This window comes from Brachyistius frenatus, unplaced genomic scaffold (assembly GCF_029030835.1).
Source record: "Brachyistius frenatus isolate BFR_SWC_R1_liver_20210118 unplaced genomic scaffold, ASM2903083v1 Contig_348, whole genome shotgun sequence".
In the NCBI taxonomy this organism is placed as follows: Eukaryota; Metazoa; Chordata; class Actinopteri; family Embiotocidae; genus Brachyistius; species Brachyistius frenatus.
Genome location: NW_027210947.1, coordinates 43,462 through 66,727, shown reverse-complemented (window position 1 = coordinate 66,727; position 23,266 = coordinate 43,462). Strand labels below are relative to the sequence as shown.

Genomic DNA, 23,266 nt, shown 5'->3' with positions numbered 1-23,266 from the left:
GTCTTCCTTTGATCTGCCTCTGCCTACTCAGGGCTTTGTATCTCCCATTTTTTCTCCTTTTTATGTCTGATCATCATTTTGTATTCCATTCAAATCACCTGTCCGGTCCAATCGGTTCCAGTAAGCGAATTTTCTAGTTTCTTTGCCTTTTTCGCCTTTTCTCCATCACTCCTGCAGTTCCTGTCACTTCGCTCTCCTTCAGCACAGTGTTCTTTTCCCCCATTCCTCTTTCATCTAATTTCCTGTAACTTTTGTCTGATCCTTTTCTGTGAGTTTTGACCAGTCTATCTGCAGTAGACCTACACTGTAGATGGCTGAGACATTACAGATCATAGGAACAAGTCTAGGCCTCGGGCAAAATCGCGTTTGGCTAAATATCACTTTCACTTTCAATCTGAAGCTAAATCATCCTCCACTTGAAAATTTAATCCTCCAGATTTTATCAAAGGAAATTACTCTTTATTCTCTCTTCTCAATGCATTACCTTTCTCTAATTCCTCACACCCTGAGCCACTCTTTAGCCTGCACATAGCAACACCACCAAAACACAACTTGTTTTGCTCCATCATCAGGACATCATAGAGACAGTGAGAGATGAGGGAGTGATATGGCCTTTCAGAGGGAACGATTATTCACACAACACCTCTGTTAAACATGTGAAGGCCCTGTACTTGTCAAAATCTCAGTGTGATGCAAAGTCACGAGAAGTGCACAAAGCTAGCTGATCTGCTCCCACTAAATCTCTCCTGAAGTGTGCATGAAATCCTGATGTGCAGTGTCGCCTCGGTGATATTTAAACCAGCATTGGCTTTGTGTGAGGTAATTTAAGTGAATAAATGGATAGCTGGTGGAAAAGAGAGAGTGAAGAGAAAATAGGGTTGGAAATAAAAGCAATCTTCCGTCGCTGCCAGGTCCGTATTAACCTACAAAAAGGCCCTGGTGCCCAGAAACAATGAGCCAGTCCCAGTTGGCCTCCTCATGCCTCGTACTCTCATCTAATAGTGCTAAGACTACAAATTTCAGCTTCATTCTATTTTGCTCAGAAACCAAGCAGTGTTGGTGCATCAATTAGCTTGTGGCAATTTAATGAAAACAAAAACAAATGTAGGAATACACCATGCATAATATAAGCACAATATTAACTAAAATATCAAAGGTAGAGCAAATTGACGACCATATTATTGGGGAATAAATAATGTGATCTCACAGAGGAGAAGCCGCACTGTACCACTTTGTAATAAGGCACCCATACTTTATAGGGGATAGCAAATCAATCTATTAATTAACAGTTTGACATGCTTAGAAACACATTATTAGCATTCTTGCCTTGATTTAAATGAGAGATCGCTAACATTCTCAGGTCAGTACTCTAAATATAAAGCTAAAACTATGCAATTGTTAGTATTAGATTGGAATTCTTAGAGACAACTAGGCTGACTCTTAAATGTTAAACCATTCTGCCTTCCAATGCTTTTATTGCAGGGTATTTTGTTCTTATTTACAACCATATTTAAAATAGAAGTCAATGTTGTGCAAGGTTATATGCTGCATTTCCTCCTGGGCTTGCGACTTCCTGAAGTGAGCTATGGTAATGTTCGTCTGACTGTAACCTTCCTTTAGTGTACAGACATGTGTGGGTTGTGCATTTATCTAAGTCTTGGCAAGAAATTAATGTTCACCCTTTCTATATGACAAAATAACATTTTAAATAATCACTTAGCAATCCCGAAGTCATTCTTACTGTTGTTTTTTTCTACCTGCTCTCTTGCAGTTTAATGCTAATAAACATTATCATTATTTATTAACTAATGACGCCAAGTTGCAATGTATGAACCCTAATAGGATACCTTATTAAAAAGTGGCATCAGTGAAATTCGTGAAATGAAGGGCTTTCAGTGGGACCCTGGCGGTCATTCGCCTCACCACACTGTTAAATACCCAGACTGCCATGATGCAATAGAAACCCCAACTGTTCAAGTAAATGATGTTAATTTGACATTGTGCCCTCTGAAACACTGCAAGGACAACCTCTACATCATATCTGCACCACAGGGCCTTTCCATCTATCAGAGGTACACCGGAGGAGTGCCCGGCTCGCTCCCAGCTTTAATGACACTTAGAGTACATTAGGGGCCGTGGTTACATGGGAGGAGAATCAGTCAAGCATAGGGGGATCGTTGAGGTGCTCAGCCATAGAGCCCGGGAGAGGTCGCAGTTCACCTTGTATGTTAATTAAAATGCCTACGTTATCGCTTATGTGTGCTCCCATGGGTGATAGTAATGTTTTATGTGAGGAAGATATTGATTTGGTTATAAGTTAGAATACCGGGACATGATTATCATCAATGTTAGGTCCATTTTTCATCATGATAAATGGCTCTAGCCACTCTAAAGAGTGCCTGAAAAGTTACTTTACTCTTAAAATACAATAAAGAAATGATGGAATATCTCAAGTCAAAATGATGGAACATGGCATTTAAAAAAAAGACAGTGCCTCTGGAGGATAAATGCATGCTAAGGATCTCTAAACCCAAATAGACAAACAGTGCGGTCCAACTTGAAGTGTACCTAAAAATCATGACTGATGATGACTGATGATTTCATGGCATGCTTTCATATTCAGATATAAACATTTACAGTAAAACAAAGTGAATGCATCCCATCAGAAAGTACCAGATATTCTGGCAAGTTTTGAGATCAGTGTGTAGTTGGTATGTGTTCTGTCTGGCCTTGTGTGTACAGCACACCATGTGCAGTGGTCAGATTTGTGAGTAAAACTTTCCATTCTGTCAAAACACAGGCTGGTTTTAAACATAATTATTCTGTAATAAAAAACGAAAAAATAACCATTGTTGAGACGCGCTTAAAGGGTGGGAAAAATACTCACAACCTATACATAAGTAAAAGTAGAAATACCAGCGTGTAGAACTATGCAGTTAAAAATAAATGTCCTTCATTCAACATTTTACAGTAAAAGTACTCAAATGAGTGTCGCGTTGCTGGATTGTTTTCACAGATGTCACATTTTGATGTTCTAGTGAAATAGAATCTGCTGCTACTTTTAACAACGGTTGAATAGTTTATAGCCATGGTAGAATAACTGAACAAGCCTATCCCGCATAGGCCCAGGCACCCCGAGGGGTTCGGAGGTCCCTGGGTTCGGAGGCCCAAGGGCCAACTACAACACCTACAAAGAGATGTAACCCAAAAAAAAAAGCACAAACAAACCAAAGGAACACAGATGAAGATTCAAAACAACCACAAAGAGACTAAAAATGACTAAATGCATCTGTCAGATGAATATTGTGGAGTAAGAAATTGTGAATTTTAAAAACAGCTTAAAATGACAACACTTAAGTAAAGTGAAAGTGCCTCAAAGTGCAAATCTACAGTTAACGCACATAGTTACCTCCCATCACTGAAATGCTATACTGCCTGAAATATACAAGGCAGTATCTACATGCAGGATTCTACAAGCTGCTACCTTTGTTTCACTCACTGATCTTAATGGGATTTTACAGGGACACACTCTGATTCCGTCCTCATTACAGGACCTGTTCTTTCTTTACACCTCAGTCCACTGTGAGTTCACTGATGGCCAGAGAGGAAGGTGATTAATAGTAATAGATATTCCAAAGATAGCCTTCATGTCCTCCTCTTTTCCCTCCTCACAGATTATAGAGAGCAGCTTTGGGTGAATGTGTAAATTAGGGGGACTGGGAGAAGACTCAGGTAGGATCAGAGTACTTCTAGCTATCAACATCTGCAAATGAGTAAAGGAGTAGATACAGCTAATTAACTTGGCAGATCATGGTTTGATTGATTATGGCAAATTAATGACCGAAGTCCATCCATGTGCAGCCATTTATCATTTTGTGCCTTCCATGACTCGGGCGCTCCTGGTACCTGCTGACAGAACTGCTAATGTGTTTCAGTCAGAGGGGTTCATTGCTATCTCCATGGCCTGCTTCATATCCTCTTTCTTTCTATGTTCATTTACACTGGCTCATGTTATTTATAGCTTGAAGTTACCCTGGGTAGTTTGACTCAGCATACTTGCTCTTTTTTAGCAATGCACTGCTGCTCAGGGCATTAAAACTAACCTTCTAGCCAAGCAGCCACTATGAAAGCAGGACTCAAGAGTTTTTTATACATAGTTGTTCAAAACCAGGAGAGTTCTTGAAATTAAAGAAGAAAAGAGTGACGCAAAACTTAGAAATGGCTACCGACTGAAGTGACTGACAGAAGTGAAAAAAGAGTTCCAGCCAAATGTTCTCATCATTTTGGCAGGTGGCTGGTGTTAAACGTGCAGGCATGAATCTGCAGCTCCCCACGTTGCTGCACAGCCTCTTCCTAATTACGTATCCTCTCAGTATGGAACCCCAGCTTATTATGCTGCATGTCTGTATGTCACCGTGAATGGGAATCAGTCGAGGAGCCATCTCCACTGTTTCTGCCGTCTTAAGCAGAATGTAAAATAAAGCCTGGTGTGATGTGGATTATTGCTGAAGCTACATAATAATTGTGTTCCATTGTGATCCTTCCACCAGTGCTGTTTTTCTACATCACACACATGACTGAAGGATGTGTTGTGGTCTGTCCTTCTATTATAATATGAATCAGGACAGACAGAGATGGGGTTTTTGTTTTTGTTCAGGCATCATAAATGTGCTGTATATGTAGCCTATTTCGCATCAGCTCTCAGTTTAACTGTACTGTCATGGGTGTCTGCACTCTCATTGTCCTGGACTCTTTATTTCTGCTCCATGAGCAAACACATGGGCCACTGTCTGACAGTCAGGCAGACGACTATTAGCTGTAATTGCCAGAGGATCAGTCATCCCAAGTGCATCTGGTCGGGTGGTGTTTTCCATGAAAAAGACAGACACAGGGCAAACGACTGTAAGACCTGACCCAAATCTGTCTTTACATAAGGCCCAGCATGATGGAGATGTTACTCAGGAAGCAAATAAATAGGTTATTAAAATATCATAATGCAGTCAGTCATATTATCAGTGATGTGTAGCTAAGCTGAGGCTTGATTAAAGGCACGAGGAGGAGAGCGAGAAGATGAGAAGGGGCAGATAACACTAAGATGTCCTAATTGATCTGGAAGGAAGGCGGTTTAATTGATCAGTGGGATGCTGCACAGGGTTGCAGGCGTTTCCAAAAATCTAATTGGGTCAGCGGGAATATATAAAGTGGGGAAATGTGAGTGAAATGTGTTAAAGTGTTGAAAATGCCGAATGCTTGTATAGACGATGGAGCAGGAGCTAAAGATACAGACGCGCACCTGTCGTCGTTCTGAACAAAATATCTGCCAAGAAAGGACACTGAAATATTGAACCGTATAGAAATTTAAATTGGTAGCACATGAATGCTACCAAGTACAATTACCACAACTGCGCGTCCAATATACACACACACCCCTGATAATGAGGCAACCCGCCTCTTATCATAAAGAATAAAACCGGGCAAATCACAAAATACACCAAATCTAAGGTACTTACGTGCCATATTGCAAAGAAGATCAGAGACACGCAGAGGACCAGAGACAGCATGTAGCAGAAGGCAGCAAAAGTAAACATAATTAAAAAGGGACACAGTGGATAATTTCCCAAGGAAGCACGATCCCACTGACAAACATCTAAAATAAAAATGAAGGGATAAAAGAGGGGCACGGAAGAAAGTTCTCACGGTGCCACGGAAAGCCGAGGCGCTACCGGCACCATGACTTCGCCCCTCACAATGTTTGCAGCAATTTGTTGCAGAAAACCTCTCCTGATGATCAGCAGTGTGTCCACCCAGCCGCGGTGATGTGACTCTGAAGTCAAAGCTGGTCTCAAATCAGTGCACTTAGCATGACTGGCGATCGATGTCCGCAGTTTTGTCGAAATTATCATGGAATCATAAAAACGCTGCGGGTCCAGAAATGAATGGAGACGGATATGTGGAGGTTATGCGCAAAACCATCTGGGAGAGGTGAATGAGTAGGTAATCCATTCAGCAGCGGCAGAAGGAACCCCGCTGTAGCCTATGTACTGAGCTGCTGTCGGTGTTGTTGTAAAAGGAGACCCCTCGCCACTAAATGCACACGCTGTTGATAGATGCTGTTTTCTTTCGCTGACAAACCTATCAGCGGCGGCAAGCAGAGCGCCCGGGAAGAGGTGTGAACAGGTGGATTTAAAAGAGCAGCTCCCGGTCTGCCTGCATGTGCGTCCGTCCGTGCGTGCGTGTTACCAGATGTCCAGATTTTTTAAACATCTTGCGTTCAACGTGATCATTTTGATGCCAAATCATTCTGAACGTTGCGCATGGCTTTGGGTTCAGGGAATTGTTGGCATTTCAATGGCGACCCACTCACTGAGACTTCTTGGTCTGTAGCCTATTGAGTGCCTTTGCTTCGGTCAAAGGCAAGACAATGACTAGTTTAACCACTTCATGCAATGTTCAGGCTTCAGCAAAAAACAGAAATCCTAAATATTGGCTGACGCACAAAATGAAGGCAAAATGAAGGCAGAGTGTTCACATAGATTTGACTGAAACCAAATAATAATACCAAAAAACGGGTTCATTGATGTCTTCAAAGAAACGCAGCTCACACTGAAGCGCAACATATTTAAACTATGTACATGACGCCACCTTCTGGCGCTTTCATAAACTGCAAGTGTCATGCTGCAATAATAAAAAATTCAGAGGCTTACAAAATAGATAATACACTATGAATTTGAGGATAACCCATCTTTTGCACCATGTCTTTATGTTTACAGTGTAAACAACAAATTTAACTTTACACTTAAATAGTTTATACCCTATGCATTCAAAATAATGTAATGCCTTTTATCAGTTTTTAGCTAACCACAATTTCTTGGAGATTATGCCATTCCCTTAAGAGCAATTATCATTGCCAATAATATGAAATGAAATTAATGTAACAGAATAAAGTACATGTATTCATAGAGCATATTAAGCAAGATGCACAAGGGCTTTTATCAGAGTAAAAAATAAAATAAACATGATAACAGCATAAAAGGATAATCTCAAGCAAAAGCTTGATGTGACGGTGTAACATATCATTTGTTTTGAAGTTGGGCATGACTGGTTTGAAGATTAACATTGATTGTGAAAAAAAATAACCCTTTTAAATCATACTGTATGTCATGTGATCATCGCATATGTAGCCTAATCAGAACAATTAAAGTGCTTGTTTTATTTTGAAAGTTACACTGTGACTGGATTCTTCGACAAGTATATTCTTGACCTCAGGGTTCTCCAAGCTGTGGCCGCGACCCAGTTCTGAGTAGATTGTGGAAGATTCAAACAATATGCAGTTCTTCCTATATGAAGACTTACTTAGGCGGGCCGTTCAGGTATATTTAGCAATCAATTTGAGCATTTTTAATTTATTTAACCTGTCTAGTGTAACGACGCTGTCAACATGATTGATTAACATGTGGACAATCTCCCCTCGCTCCTTTCACCTGTGTCTGCTCTGCACCATGTCAGTGCAGCAGAGGTGAGCTCCAACCTGAGAAGACACACAGAGATCAGAGGACAGAAACTGCGACATGCCATTTAATACCATATTTTCTGCTGGACAGTGGGGTCAGAGCTATAAAGCAAGTGTCTGTTACTGAGTGAGTGAAAGATCAAAGTCACACTGCAGGAAAGCTGATTGTCACGACTTTTTAAAAGTTAGTTTAGTTTTACTAAAAGAGATTCTAGGGGGTCCCAATTGAAGGGGAAACACTAGATTTCCCTCATAAAATAATATCAGTAATCTTATATTAGAACGTGAGACACTGAACGACACTTGAGCTAACGCTAAGCCAACAAAATTAATAGAAAAGCCTGTGTGAATGACCACAAGTGACCTAAAATTACTCATGTCGCCTCATGAGAGATCATTTTTAAACTTACTGGACTTAATGACTTTTGAGTAATGGTATAAAATATGGAACCTGTTTATATCTGGAGTTTCTATAGTTCCTTAAACAGTAAATAGTCTCTGTGAGTTATTATTCAGACCATCCATCAGTTTGCCATAACAGGAAACCTCTACACACTGCAGCTTATAAAGTCTATTGAGAACAACACTGAAAACCTTAAATTAAAGAGACTAAAGAGGTGTATTTGGAAGTACTGGAACAAACAGTGAAACATTCTTCAACAATAATTTTTTACAGTCATTAGAATGATTTATATACTCCCATTTCTTCAACAACATGGCAACTGCTACAGCAAAATAAAAGAGGAAAGAACTCTATGCTGTGTTCTAATGGAACTCATGAGCTCATGGTTACAACATGGTAAGTCGTGCGCACTGTTTGCCTGGCATTCAAGTGGTTAGGTCACAGAAACACTGTTGCTAGGCAACGGCAACACGTGCAGTGTCTAGAAGCCACAGAGGCTAACAATTTAGCAGGCTAAAAGGGATAACGTTGATGCAGGAAAGGCAAAGGCACAGAGGGAAAAGATGAGGATGTTGGGAAGATCAATATTTTCCTCAGACGCAGGCTATTATCTAAGTTATGAAGACAAACTCTACATGACTGCAATTACAATATATATTCGCATAACATCCAACAGAAACTTAAATTTCCGTGGCCTCGGACATTTCTGTAAAAGTCAGCAAACACGGGTCTTATCGAAAATTTTGAGTTCAGACGCCGTGAAAACCACATGTTCATATGGACTCTTGTGTACATGGTAAATACGACCCCATTTGAACTCAGTGTAACTTGCCATCAAATTTCTTTCAGTGCATCTTCATGTGAGAGCTTCTGTCTGTGACTCAGTCCTCCTGCGATGTTACAGAAAATGGATGCAGTGCAGCTTTTTCATTGTCAAGCAGCGATGATCCTCTTCAACTTCATCACACACATCCTCAATTCTGCTAAGTCACTCCAGGACTCATCTTTGTGTGACACTTGACCCACTCCGCTGTCACAGCATTATTGTTCTTCATGCAGAGATATGACAGCACCGACGGTCACTTTGTGAGTCGTCAAGAAGTCGTGTCAACGTGTCAGGCAGACAGACAGGAGGCCTGTGAGGAGGAGAGACAGACAGGAGGCCTGTGAGGAGGACGGACAGACAGGAGGCCTGTGAGGAGGACAGACAGACAAGAGGCCTGTGATGAGGACAGACAGACATATGAGTCTGCACAGCAACTAGTGATGCTGTTGATAAATATTTTTATTCTAATACTGCATCTATAATCAGACTAGTGTCATTGTCAGGGCTCATTTGTCCAGTAGAGCGCTGAGACAGCTGATGGTTTTATTTTACACGTGGAGAAACATTTTAATTGTTACTAAGGGATTCAGTGGGGCACTTTATTTAAACAATTTACAAGCGCTGCCCAGGACTACTTTAGTTTGGGCATTTTTTTAACATCAGGTATGCATTAAAAACTGGACCTGTGGAGTTGGAAAGACAGATGTTTACCAGAGTTTACCAAGTTGATAAAGTTGTACAACCCTATTTCCCAAAAATGTGGGATGCTGTGTAAAATGTAAATAAAAACAAATTGTGATGATTTGCAAATGATGTAAAACCACATGAAATTGTAAATGGAACAAAGACAACATTAAATGTTGAAACTTGAAAATTGTTGGAAAATCTGAACAATACTCAGCGGCATGCCTGCTTACACACTCCCGCTCCTGTGATCACATCACTCCTGTCCTCCAGCACCTCCCCTGGTTTCCCGTCCCTCAACGGATCCAGTTCAAAGTCCTTCTCCTCACCCACAAACCCCTCCACAACCAGGCACCAACCCTACCTCCGCAACCTCCGCTCCTCTAATGCCAACCTTCTGTCCCCACCGCTCAGAACCAAGCACCGGACCTGGGACGACAGCACCTTCTCCACCACCTTTTTAAAGCGGCTTTTAATGTTTGATTCATATTGTTTTAACTGTTGTGAGCAGATTTTTAATGTGATTGTTGTATAATTTATATTTTATTGTGTTGCATTACTGACATAACATGATGCCGTATCAACTTTTAATTCAGCCTACATCTCGATAGCTGTTTGATATAACCCACTGCAGGGGTTAGAGATGAAACACATTGCATTGCATTGTAAATATGGACTCAATGCAGACTGTTTTACAATTACTAAAATATTTAATGCGGAGCCCAGTTCAGACCAAAGATTTGTGGCGAGGCTAAACTGTTTTAATAACTTTATGAAAAGTTGCAGTGTGAAGTGACCCGTTTCTAATACTGCATCTATAATCAGACTAGTGTCATTGTCAGGGCTCATTTGTCCAGTAGAGCGCTGAGACAGCTGATGGTTTTATTTTACACGTGGAGAAACATTTTAATTGTTACTAAGGGATTCAGTGGGGCACTTTATTTAAACAATTTACAAGCTGACGGCGCTGCCTACGAATCAGCTTGCCAGTGGGCAGATACAGAACATAAAGCGCGTCACCTCTTTCAACATCTGACCAGCTCAGAGCTCATTCAGCTGGTCATGTCAGTTACAAAAATTGTCAACGAATTGGAATGGTGCCTGGTGTTGATTTTCTTCAGGGTTGTGTTGTTTTTCCTTTAAGAATGAGATGATCCACAGGCTGCTTTCAGTCCTCAGGCTATATTTTGCCCGTTTGTGCTTTAAAATAACGTCTCAGGGTTGTAGTCACACTTCAAGTGTTTGTGAGCACTGGACCATCACTATCAGCTGCCTTGGGGGTTTATTTTCATCACCAACAAGCTATCTGTGTCAGTGTTGTCCCTCGTTGCAGCTCTTTTGTGAAAGCAGGCTGCCAGAAACTGGCATCACCTCAAATTTTTTGTTTGGAAAGAAGCCAAGGCCATAATTTGCACATTTATCTGGCATTGCAAGGCAACAAAGAATCATTTTGGTCCAACCATTCCATTTAGTAAGGCGCTGTTTTACTCATTGTAAAATACTCCATGAGAAATACGAAAGAGAGTCGGCAGAAACAGAACAGAGGAATTACAAAACCGTTTGTGTTTTATTTAAATGGAAACTACTGTGGAAAAAAAGGGGTAGCCTGACTTCCCTTGGACCTGCGACCCTGTTTTCAGGTCGTAGGAGTGTTATTGTGGTGTTTATTCAAAGACATAATGCTTTGTATAGGAATTAATTATTTATTAAAGCATATTTTGAATTCTGCTATTACAAATTTAGTATTATAATACGATACAGGTGTAGAAGCTAAAACTCGTTCTGCCCTCGGGTAGATGTTCTGATTCAAAGTGCCTTTTGGGCCCGAGCGGTCCTGGGTGCCTTCATTGGGAGCCCACTCAGAGGCCAAGTCAAAAGCTTAATTTTATAAGGGGAAAAGAAAACTGTGAACTGTAGTGTTTGACCAGCAGATGGAGCCATTTTGTTTTATATTTCTGAGGTGGAAAAAGAAAAGCAGGAGCTGGAGCCAACAGCATGGGATTTCACATCAGTCAGTGTTTTGTTATCTCGCTTCTCTTTTTCTCTGATAATGGATCCAAACCACTCACACTGAACTAAATGTCTCTTTTCTCCGGACAATGTCACTTATCAACACTAACACCAACATTCCTCACAAGTCTTCTACCAAGACATGGTGAGATGAAAACTTTCAGACCATATTTCTCGAATTGATATATTCTAGATTTAGGAATATTATATTCTTGTTCTGCTGAGAACAACATTTCAGAGCCAGTTAACCAATCATACATGTTTCTTCATCTGGGTCAGAAATACCCTTTTATTGATTTCATTCTTATGGTAAAATGAACTTCCTTGTGGCTGTTTTCTCCCAGACTCGATATAGATATTCATAATGCCAGGGAATCACAGAATGTGACTGATCTAAATAACAAGGGAGGATTTTATTGTTTATTTCTGAATGAACAGAGCAAACATCAGGGAGTAACAAAAACAGCAATACAAGTCTATAATACAAATGTATGGCCTAAATATTTTATGAAAGACCACAACTGAACTTCTCAGGGTCAGGTTGACTAATAATGATAACTGTGAGGCTGTGTTGGATTAAGATAAAACTCGGAATGCAAATTAGAAAAGTAGTAGAAAAGAGAAGCCTTTTGACCTGCTGAAGAACACACTGAGCACACATGCAATATGTTTTGTTTAATGAATGAACATGAACCATTTTGGAGCCACTGCTGGTACTGCATCTTTCAACGGGTAAGTAATCAATAAATCTGTATCTGCCCAGCTGCTTCTTTTATGACATGTTGGACAAAACAATTGTTTCATGCGATCTGGAAACATCAAGGTAATAATTATTTAATCAATAAGCTCTGAGGCCCTCAGACCAGTGGAATAAAACAGAATTAGTGGTGGATCAGCTGCTGGTATGGCAGAAAATGTTCCACGGTTTTTGAAGTGCAATAAGAGAGTCAGCTGCATGCAGATGAAGCTTCACAGAATTGTTTTGGTAAACATTTAGAAAAAAAATAATAATTTGCAGTTAGATGCAGTCTGTCCAAACAAAGTAGAGTTCTTCCCCTCATCACCATTGAAATGTAGGGATAATTTTTTCCAAAAATTTACCCAAAAAAGTCCTGTTGGCTCCTGCCTTGGTTGATATACGATGGACACTGTTAAGAGGTGGAGTTTATTTTTCCAGGACCCAAATGCAAGCACACAGACTCGAGGTATCAGTTCCAAAAATACTGTCTTTATTGTCCAAAAAATAAAGAAACAAAAAACTACAAACCAAAAGGGTGGCACCGAGCGTGTCCACTTTACGTCCAGTCGGGAGGGCAACTCAACCGACAGCTCCAGGGGGACACGGGTAACAGGGCAGCCGGCAGACCAGCGGAAGGGACGGCGTCAACAATCCTCCTAGCCGGGAGGGCAACTCCACCGACTAGTGATTTTGACCGGGAATATCCGCAGGAGACACAGAGGCCGGAGGAACGGGAACAGGAACAGGACTGACAGGGAGCTGACGGGGAGCAGACGGAAGACGGACGGGTGGCTAACAAAACACAATGAACCGACAACCAGAGTTGTGCAGGGGCAGGGTACATATAGTCTGGGGAGGTGATCAGGGATGATGCAGCACACCTGCAGGTGGTGATCAGGGGTGAGTGGCTGCATCTGCTGGGACTGGTGAGGGGCGTGGCCACAGGCAAAGATAGGGGACACAGGAGGAGAGGTGATCGGGGGCAAAATGGAGGACAAAACTCAACTCCTGACAGTACCCCCCCCTCAAAGGGAGCCTCTCGGCGACCAAAACTGGACCGGACTGGGTGGGAGGAGGGGGGACCGGAGGAGGGACGGAGGACCACAACTAACACAAGACATGAGACAGGAAACCTAGGTGGACGGAAGAAGGCCACGGGGCAGGGAGGCCTGGGGTGACCGCGCCGGAGGACGGCCACGGGGTAGGTCAGGTTCAGGTGACCGCTCCGGAGGACGGCCACGGGGTAGGACGGACTGGGGTGACCGCTCCGGAGGATGGCCACGGGGCAGGGAGGCCTGGGGTGACCGCTCCGGAGGACGGCCACGGGGCAGGACGGGTTCGGGGGACCTCTCCGGAGGACGCCCACGGGGCAGGACGGGTTCGGGGGACCTCTCCGGAGGACGCCCACGGGGCAGGACGGGCTCGGGAGACCTCTCCGGAGGACGCCCACGGAGCAGGATGGGCTCGGGGGACCTCTCCGGAGGACGACGACGAGGCAGGGCCTCGACCGCGATGGAGGACGGAGCCGGAGGGACGACATTCCTGGAGGACGGAGCGGCGACCGCGTCGGAGGCCGGAGCGACGACCGAACAGGTGGACGGAGCAGGAGGCGGGGCGGCGTCCGTGCCTGAGGCCGGAGTCGGAGGCACGACCTCGCCGGAGGACGGGGCCGGAGGCGTGGCGCCAACCTCGCCGGAGGCCGGAGACGGAGCGACGACATCCCTGGAGGACGGAGCAGGAGGCGGGGCGGAGTCCTCACCTGAGGACGGGGCCGGAGGTGTGGCGCCAACCTCGCCGGAGGCCGGAGACTGAGCGACGACATCCCTGGAGGACGGAGCAGGAGGCGGGGCGGCGTCCTCGCCTGAGGCCGGAGCCGGAGGCACGACTTCGCCGGAGGCCGGAGGCGGGGCGCCGACCTCGCCGGAGGACGGAGACGGGGGCGTGGCGACGACCGTGCAGGAGGATGGAGCCGGAGGCGGGGCGTCGACCGCGCCGGAGGCAGCAGGGACCGGTGGCGTGGCGACGACCGCATGGGAGGATGGAGCCGGAGGCGTGGCGACGACCACCCTGGAAGCAGCAGGAGCTGGAGGAGGGGCGTCGACCACCCTGGAGGACGGAGTCGGAGGCGTGGCGACGACCACGCCAGAGTACGGGGCCAGAGGCGTGGCGACGACCGCGCCGGAGAACGGAGACGGGGGGCGTGGCGTCGACCGCGCCGGAGGCAGCAGGGGCCGGTGGCGGGGCGTCGACCACCCTGGAGGACGGAGCCAGGGGCGTGGCGACGACCACCCTGGAAGCAGCAGGAGCTGGAAGAGGGGCATCGACCACCCTGGAGGACGGAGTCGGAGGCGGGGCGACGACCACGCCAGAGGACGGGGCCAGAGGCGTGGCGACGACCGTGCAGGAGAACGGAGACGGGGGCGTGGCGTCGACCGCGCCGGAGGCAGCAGGGGCCGGTGGCGGGGCGTCGACCACCCTGGAGGACGGAGCCAGAGGCGTGGCGACGACCACCCTGGAAGCAGCAGGAGCTGGAAGAGGGGCGTCGACCACCCTGGAGGACGGAGTCGGAGGCGGGGCGATGACCATGTCAGAGGACGGGGCCAGAGGCGTGGCGACGACCGTGCCGGAAGACGGAGACGGGGGCGTGGCGTCGACCGCGCCGGAGGCAGCAGGGGCCGGTGGCGTGGCGACGACCGCACAGGAGGACGGAGGAGGAGGCGGGGCGTCGACCCATCCGAAGGCAGCAGGAGCTGGAGGCAGGACGTCGATGACCCGTCCAGCGACGGGGAACGAAGGAGCAGCATTACTGCCGTATAGGCCATGCTGCAGGTACTTGAGGGCCAACGCCCGGGCCCGGATGGCGTCCGGATCTCTCACCGGCGCTGCGGGGGTAGAGAGTTCGTAGTGGGGACCGACGGGGCTGTAGGCTCGCCCGTAGCGACCTACGGGGCTGTAGGCTTGCCCGTAGCGGCCGACGGGGCTGTAGGCTCGCCCGTAGCGGCCGACGGGGCTGTGGGCTCGCTCGTAGCGACGGACTGGACTGACGGCTACACGTCCAGAGATTAAGGGCGCAGCAGGACCGGATGGCCGGTGACCCCGGCGTCGCCGCCTCCTTCTGGGGGGGTCCCAGAAGGCCAGGCGGGTTCCCTCGAACCCAGTCCGGGGTTCAGCGGAAACAGTGTCATTTAAGCGGGCCTGATTGGAAACATATTGAAATAAAGTCAAGTATTTAGGATTCGAGTCTGTGGCTGCTGGGTCCTTCCGTGGTCGGTTCATTCTGTTATGAGGTGGAGTTTATTTTTCCAGGACCCAAATGCAAGCACACAGACTCGAGGTATCAGTTCCAAAAATACTGTCTTTATTGTCCAAAAAATAAAGAAACAAAAAACTACAAACCAAAAGGGTGGCACCGAGCGTGTCCACTTTACGTCCAGTCGGGAGGGCAACTCAACTGACAGCTCCAGGGGGACACGGGTAACAGGGCAGCCGGCAGACCAGCGGAAGGGACGGCGTCAACAATCCTCCTAGCCGGGAGGGCAACTCCACCGACTAGTGATTTTGACCGGGAATATCCGCAGGAGACACAGAGGCCGGAGGAACGGGAACAGGAACAGGACTGACAGGGAGCTGACGGGGAGCAGACGGAAGACGGACGGGGAGCAGACGGAAGACGGACGGGTGGCTAACAAAACACAATGAACCGACAACCAGAGTTGTGCAGGGGCAGGGTACATATAGTCTGGGGAGGTGATCAGGGATGATGCAGCACACCTGCAGGTGGTGATCAGGGGTGAGTGGCTGCATCTGCTGGGACTGGTGAGGGGCGTGGCCACAGGCAAAGATAGGGGACACAGGAGGAGAGGTGATCGGGGGCAAAATGGAGGACAAAACTGAACTCCTGACAGACACAACATTATTCAGTCACTCCCCCATTGAATATCTGAACCATAAAAAATAAAATAAAATAATTAATGTTTCAATGTTCTTCAAGACTGAGAAGCTTCCAAATATTCACGAAGCCCTTCTCCTCTTAGTTACTGTTGTGATATAACCTTGTATTATATTTGACAAATACAAAGTTTCAACATTACTGGTCACAGATTTAGTTAACAGAAGTCTACAAAAGCAGGTTTTCCAACTCCAAGAGCAGGTTGACAACGCAGTCTCCAGCTAAGTGAGTGGCTGTTTTTACAGAGAATCTGTCGTGGTTAATCAGAAAATTTAAATGTTAAAAGGTGGATGCTAAAGCTAGATATCAAAAAGTCAGCATCCTCACCCTTCACCCATATACAGTGGGTACGGAAAGTATTCAGACCCCTTTAAATTTTTTACTCTTTGTTTCATTGCAGCCATTTGCTAAAATCAAAAAAGTTCATTTTATTTCTCATTAATGTACACTCAGCACCCCATCTTGACAGAAAAAAACAGAAATTTTTGCAAATGTATTAAAAAAGAAAAACTGAAATATCACATGGTCACAAGTATTCAGACCCTTTGCTCAGTATTGAGTAGAAGCACCCTTTTGAGCTAGTACAGCCATGAGTCTTCTTGGGAATGATGCAACAAGCTTTTCACACCTGGATTTGGGGATCCTCTGCCATTCTTCCTTGCAGATCCTCTCCAGTTCCGTCAGGTTGGATGGTGAACGTTGGTGGACAGCCATTTTCAGGTCTCTCCAGAGATGCTCAATTGGGTTTAGGTCAGGGCTCTGGCTGGGCCAGTCAAGAATGGTCACAGAGTTGTTCCGAAGCCACTCCTTTGTTATTTTAGCTGTGTGCTTAGGGTCATTGTCTTGTTGGAAGGTGAACCTTCGGCCCAGTCTGAGGTCCAGAGCACTCTGGAAGAGGTTTTCTTCCAGGATATCTCTGTACTTGGCCGCATTCATCTTTCCTTCAATTGCAACCAGTCGTCCTGTCCCTGCAGCTGAAAAACACCCCCATAGCATGATGCTGCCCCCACCATGTTTCACTGTTGGGATTGTATTGGGCAGGTGATGAGCAGTGCCTGGTTTTCTCCACACATACCGCTTAGAATTAACGCCAAAAAGTTCAATCTTGGTCTCATCAGACCAGAGAATCTTATTTCTCATAGTCTGGGAGTCCTTCATGTGTTTTTTGGCAAACTCTATGCGGGCTTTCATATGTCTTGCACTGAGGAGAGGCTTCCGTCGGGCCACTCTGCCATAAAGCCCCGACTGGTGGAGGGCTGCAGTGATAGTTGACTTTGTGGAACTTTCTCCCATCTCCCTACTGCATCTCTGGAGCTCAGCCACAGTGATCTTTGGGTTCTTCTTTACCTCTCTCACCAAGGCTCTTCTCCCACGATTGCTCAGTTTGGCTGGACGGCTAGGTCTAGGAAGAGTTCTGGTCGTCTCAAATGTCTTCCATTTAAGGATTATGGAGGCCACTGTGCTCTTAGGAACCTTGAGTGCTGCAGAAATTATTTTGTAACCTTGGCCAGATCTGTGCCTTGCCACAATTCTGTCTCTGAGCTCCTTGGACAGTTCCTTCGACCTCATGATTCTCATTTGCTCTGACATGCACTGTGAGCTGTAAGGTCTTATATAGACAGGTGTGTGCCTTTCCTAATCAAGTCCAATCAGTTTAATTAAACACAGCTGGACTCCAATGAAGGAGTAGAACCATCTCAAGGAGGATCAGAAGAAATGGACAGCATGTGAGTTAGATATGAGTGTCACAGCAAAGGGTCTGAATACTTATGACCATGTGATATTTCAGTTTTTCTTTTTTAATAAATTTGCACAAATTTCTACATTTCTGTTTTTTTCTGTCAAGATGGGGTGCTGAGTGTACATTAATGAGAAATACAATGAACTTTTTTGATTTTAGCAAATGGCTGCAATGAAACAAAGAGTGAAACATTTAAAGGGGTCTGAATACTTTCTGTCCCCAATGTATATATATGAATTAATTTAAACATCAAACCAAAAGACAGAAATTATAGCCACTGGCCCTGGCACAGTTCGATGAGCTGACTGCTGCAACTGCTTCTCTGACATGCCACAATTTTGTGGACAGGGTGGCTGGTATTGTCCATTATAGCCAGTACTTTCCTCCATATTCGCCTGTCCACCACTGTCCCCAGTGAGTCCTGACTCCTGCCAAAATCCGAGCCAGCTTTTTTGATCAGCTTGTCAAGCTGCCTATTGTTTTTGTCGCCAACACTTCCACCCCAGCATATTGCAGCATCAACAAAAACGCTTATAATATGAAATAAGCCAGGTTGAAACCCTGTTTCCAAAAAAGTTAAGACATGGTGTTAAATGTTGATTTATGGTGATTATTTGTAAATCCAATAAACCCATATTATATTGAAAACATATAAAATGCTAAAACTATGAAATTATATTGTTCAATGAAATATATATGCATAAACTTCCATTGTTATGCAGATGACACTCAGCTATATATTTCTATAAAACCAGATGTAACTAATCAGTTCGTAAAACTTGAAGCCTGTCTAAAAGACATAAAGGCCTGGATGACCAAAAAACTTCCTGCTTCTAAATTCAGACAAAACGGAAATATTATACTTGGTCCTAAACACCTTAGAAACTATTTCTGTAATCACTTAGTTACTCTAGATCAGTGGTCCCCAACCCCCGGGCCGCGGACCGGTACCGGTCCGTGCATCAATTGGTACCGGGCCGCCCAAGAAATAATTAATTATTTCCGTTGTATTTATTATCTGAGTCTGAACAATCTTGCCGCTTGATAAGTGCAACCTCCACGTGGTAAGCGGTGGTAATGCATCTTGATAGATGTAGCTAATAGCACTAACCCCTTTATGTTGTCCCGATGCAGATAAGGGCGTCCTCCCAGTATTGTGCGGTGCGTCCTCGCCGCGGGTTCTATCAATGTCCGACCGATAGGCCTGTCGGATACAGCTGAAGGGCGTTGGTCACTGGCGAACCAGTGATACCTTGGGAAGGTAGTAGTGTCCGCTGGGACGAGGATCTTCATCTCATGCAATTAGATGAGAAAGATTCGGTTTGCTAATTGAAAAGTTACATTGGTAACACAAATTGCGAACTCAATTTGAGATTAGCAAGATTTTACTAGTTTTGATAAACTAGATTCCAATAATCAAAGCTCGCAAGAGTAGAATGGGTCTGAAGACCATGGTTTACTGAAATGTAGTTTTAGTGGTTTTAGTGCCGTGAGCTTTCCACTTGAGAACTTTCTATTTTTCAATAAATTACTTTTTTTGTTGTTTTTTTCTGAACAATCTTTTATTTTGAAAAATGACCGGATTCTCTCAGTTACATCTCGGTCACTTGAGCGCCAAAAATTTAACCCACAAGCTAGCAAAATGAGCAAAACACAGACGTCTTTGGAAAGTTTCCTTTCGAAGGGGAAAAGGGCCAGTGAAGAGACAGAAGAAGAGCCTACAACCTCCAAGAAAAAGAAAGTTTTTAACAGACAATACCAGGAGTTCTACTTGAAGTATGGATTTATTGCGACAGGTGATTCCCACAGACCAAGCCCGCTCTGCATAATATGCGGTGAACGGCTCTCTAACGAGGCAATGAAGCCTTCAAAATTGCTTCGCCACTTGGAGACCAAGCACCCTGGATTAAAAAACAAGCCCCCGGAGTATTTTGAAAGAAAAAAACAGGAACACGAAGGACAGAAGGAATTACTGGCGGCCACCACATCAATAAATGCGAAAGCACTGAGAGCATCATACTTGGTGGCTAACCGAGAACTGTTCAGGTCGCTGGATGGTTATATGTTAGGAAAACTTAAATGGTCCTTTTGTGTCGGCATATGCACAGACGGAGCTGCTGCCATGACCGGACGGCTGTCTGGTTTAACTGCTCGGATTAAGGAGGTTGCACCTGAGTGCGAATCTACGCATTGTATCATTCACAGGGAAATGCTGGCAAGCCGAAAAATGCCACCGGAATTGAACAGCGTTTTGAATGATGTCGTTAAAGTTATTAACCACATCAGAGCACACGCCCTTAACTCACGCCTTTTTGAGCAGCTTTGTGAGGAGATGGACGCGGAGCACACACGGCTTCTCTTATACACAGAAATAAGATGGTTATCCAGAGGGAAATCGCTGGCCAGAGTTTTTGAATTACGAGAGCCGCTGCAAAGATTTCTCTCAGAAAAGAAGTCACCGCTGGCAGCACATTTCAGTGACGAGGAATGGGTCGCAAAACTGGCATACTTGTGTGACATATTCAGCCTGCTCAATGAATTAAATCTGTCACTTCAGGGGAAAATGACAACGGTCTTCAACTTGGCAGATAAAGTAGCTGCATTTAAAGCCAAACTGGATTTGTGGGGACGGCGCGTGAACAGAGGCATATTGGACATGTTTCAAACATTAGCGGGGATTTTGTGTGAGACTGAGCCTGAGCCTTCATTCTCCCAGCTGGTGCACGATCACCTGTCTTTGCTTTTAAAAGAGTTCGAGCGCTACTTCCCAACCAAAAAGGACCCACGAACTGCCAAGGAATGGATCCGCGACCCATTTATCAACAAACCAGGGGAATCCAGCATGTCTGTGCAAGAAGAGGATCAACTGCTGGAGATCGCAAACAACGGCGGCTTCAAAAGTATTTTCGAGACAACAACTCTGCCGGTGTTCTGGATTAAAGTAATGGCAGAATACCCGGAGATCAACCACAGCACTGAAAACCCTGTTGCCATTTCCGACATCCTGTCTGTGTGAAGCGGGTTTTCTGCCGTGACAGCAACCAAACCAAAACAACGGAGTAGACTGGACATAAGCAACACACTTCGGGTGTCAGTCTCTCCCATTACCCCAAGATGGGACCATCTCGTTGCAGAGAAACAAGCTCAGGGCTCTCATTGATTTAGCGTTATGGTGAGTAAAAATTTTCATGCACTTTATATTCATTTTTGTGGTGTATCTGTATCTTATCGTGAAGGCATGTTTAAACGTTACCATAGCGACCAGAGTCCGAGAGCGTTAGGGCTGTGGTCGCCAACAGAGGGGGATGAGGGAGAGGGGAGAGGAGAGGAGACGGTTCAAACTGACAACTTTATTTCAGCTGTTGAAAAATAACATTCATGGAGTGTTTAATAATAAAAATGTGAAATTGCTGGTTCTTCGTATTTTCTATAACATTGATTATTTTATTATTTGTTTTATTATTATATATATTTCTTTATTATTTATTATCACGTTTATTATATTCGCAATATAAACAATCTACGTACCCCCAGCCCCCCCCCGGTCCGCAGTACAATTGTCAAGCATTGACCGGTCCGCGGTGATAAAAAAGGTTGGGGACCACTGCTCTAGATGACATTGTCCTGGCCTCTAGCAAAACTGTGAGGAACCTTGGAGTTATATTTGATGAGGATTTGTCCTTTAGCCACCATATAAAGCAAATCTCCAGAACTGCCTTCTTTCATCTATGTAATATTAATAAGAACAGGAAAAATCCTTCCTCAGTGTGACGCAGACAAACTCATTCATGCATGTGTTACTTCTAGGCTAGATTATTGTAATTCCTTGCTGTTAGGATGTCCAAATTACTCATTTAAAACCCTGCCATTGTTCCAAAGTGCTGCAGCAAGAGTACTGATGGGATTTAGCAAGAGAAATCACATTTCTCCAGTTTTAGCTTCTCTTCACTGGCTTCCTGTGAAATCAAGAATAGAATTTAAAATTCTCTTGATGACTTACAAAGCCCTACATGACCAGGCTCCATCATATCTTAGAGATCTTATAGAACCATATAATCCTAGCAGAGCACTTTGCTCTCAGTACGCTCGTCTACTTGTGGTTCCTAGAGTTTACAGAGCCTTCAGTTTTCAGGCTCCTCTCCTGTGGAACCAGCTCCCAGTTTGTGTTCGAGGGGCAGAAACCCTCTCTAGCTTTAAGATTAGACTCAAAACGTTCCTTTTTGATAAAGCCTATAGTTAGGGCTGGCTCGGGTAGACCTGAACCAACCCTTAGTTATGCTGTTATAGGCCGAGGCTGCTGGGGGACCTCGTTACATGCTGAGCTTCTTTTCTTTCCTCCTACTCTTTAACTGACTCAGACCTCAGATTGAATTGAAATTGAATATGCTCATTTTGAATTTGATGTCAGCAGCAGGTCACAACAACAAAATACTGGAAATGCAAAAAAAAAAAAAAAAAAAGCATTTTGGAACATCTCACAACTAATTAGGTTAATTGATAACAGTGACATTATTAGATATAAAAAGAGCATCTCACAGAGGCAGTGTCTCTCAGCAATGAATATGGGAAGGGGTTCACCATTCTGTAAAAGACTGGGAAAATAGTATAACAATCTAAAAAATAATGTTCCTCAATTGTAAGGTTCATAGAATCTAGAGAATTGTCTGTACACAAGAGACAAGGCTGAAAATCCACATTGGATGGCTGTGATATTTAGGCACTTAGGCAGCACTACATTAAAAATCAGATACAATGCATTTGTGCACACAGCATGGTTAGTTTGCACATCTGGGAAGGAACCATTATTGCTGAACAATATATACAGGTGTTGAAGCTGGCTGTTCCTGGAATCCTGAATCTTTCTGTGGAAGAACATCATATATGATGATATTTGCTGTTCTACCAAATCAGAAGCAGTTGACTGTCCAGCTACATCACTATCGCCCGGTATAGTATGCTCTGTATTGCTGATTTACTAAAGGTCCCACGTTCTATGAATTCACATTTTCTGGTTTTCTTTGATTATTTAGCAGGTCTTGGTGCTGTGTTAATACCATGAAAGTAGCAAAACGCTCAGTCCACAGTGAATGCGTCACTCAAGGAAGTCAGCTAATCAGAAGAGAGGGTCATTCATATCAATGCACCGCATAAAGCTGTTTGCTTTTGGTAGTGCTTAAGAGGAAAGCTTACGGGAAGAGATATAAAACTATTTTGAGGTGGTTCTTGATACTAATGCCACAAAAGTATCTTCTTATTGATATCAAGGTAATCCGTTGTGGTCTAACACTTAAGCATAATGTTGCTCTCCATGAACGTCAGAGCAATGTTTTGATACTTATACGATCACCCGTACACAATTGGCAGACAAAGAATAAACAAAACAGTTTTTTTTTTACTGAGGAAA

The 23,266-nt window shown here is 44.6% G+C and overlaps 2 protein-coding genes across 2 annotated transcripts in view; one reads left to right on the top strand and one right to left on the bottom strand.

Moving 5' to 3' along the window:
• cnih3 (cornichon family AMPA receptor auxiliary protein 3) overlaps window positions 1-6,126 on the bottom strand; it is an 83,940-nt gene extending 77,814 nt beyond the window's left edge. Inside the window, 2 exon segments of the mRNA XM_069723852.1 lie at window positions 5,511-5,609; window positions 5,612-6,126. Of these exon segments, the coding sequence (XP_069579953.1) occupies window positions 5,511-5,609; window positions 5,612-5,647 (135 nt within the window). The 5' untranslated portion in view covers window positions 5,648-6,126.
• A 13,594-nt stretch (window positions 6,127-19,720) lies between these two features.
• LOC138636048 (SCAN domain-containing protein 3-like) lies at window positions 19,721-21,278 on the top strand. Its single transcript, XM_069723854.1, is given in 3 exon segments — window positions 19,721-20,826; window positions 20,828-20,877; window positions 20,880-21,278. Coding segments are annotated over 3 exon segments (1,299 nt in total). The 3' UTR covers window positions 21,023-21,278.
• The last annotated feature ends 1,988 nt before the right edge of the window (window positions 21,279-23,266 follow it).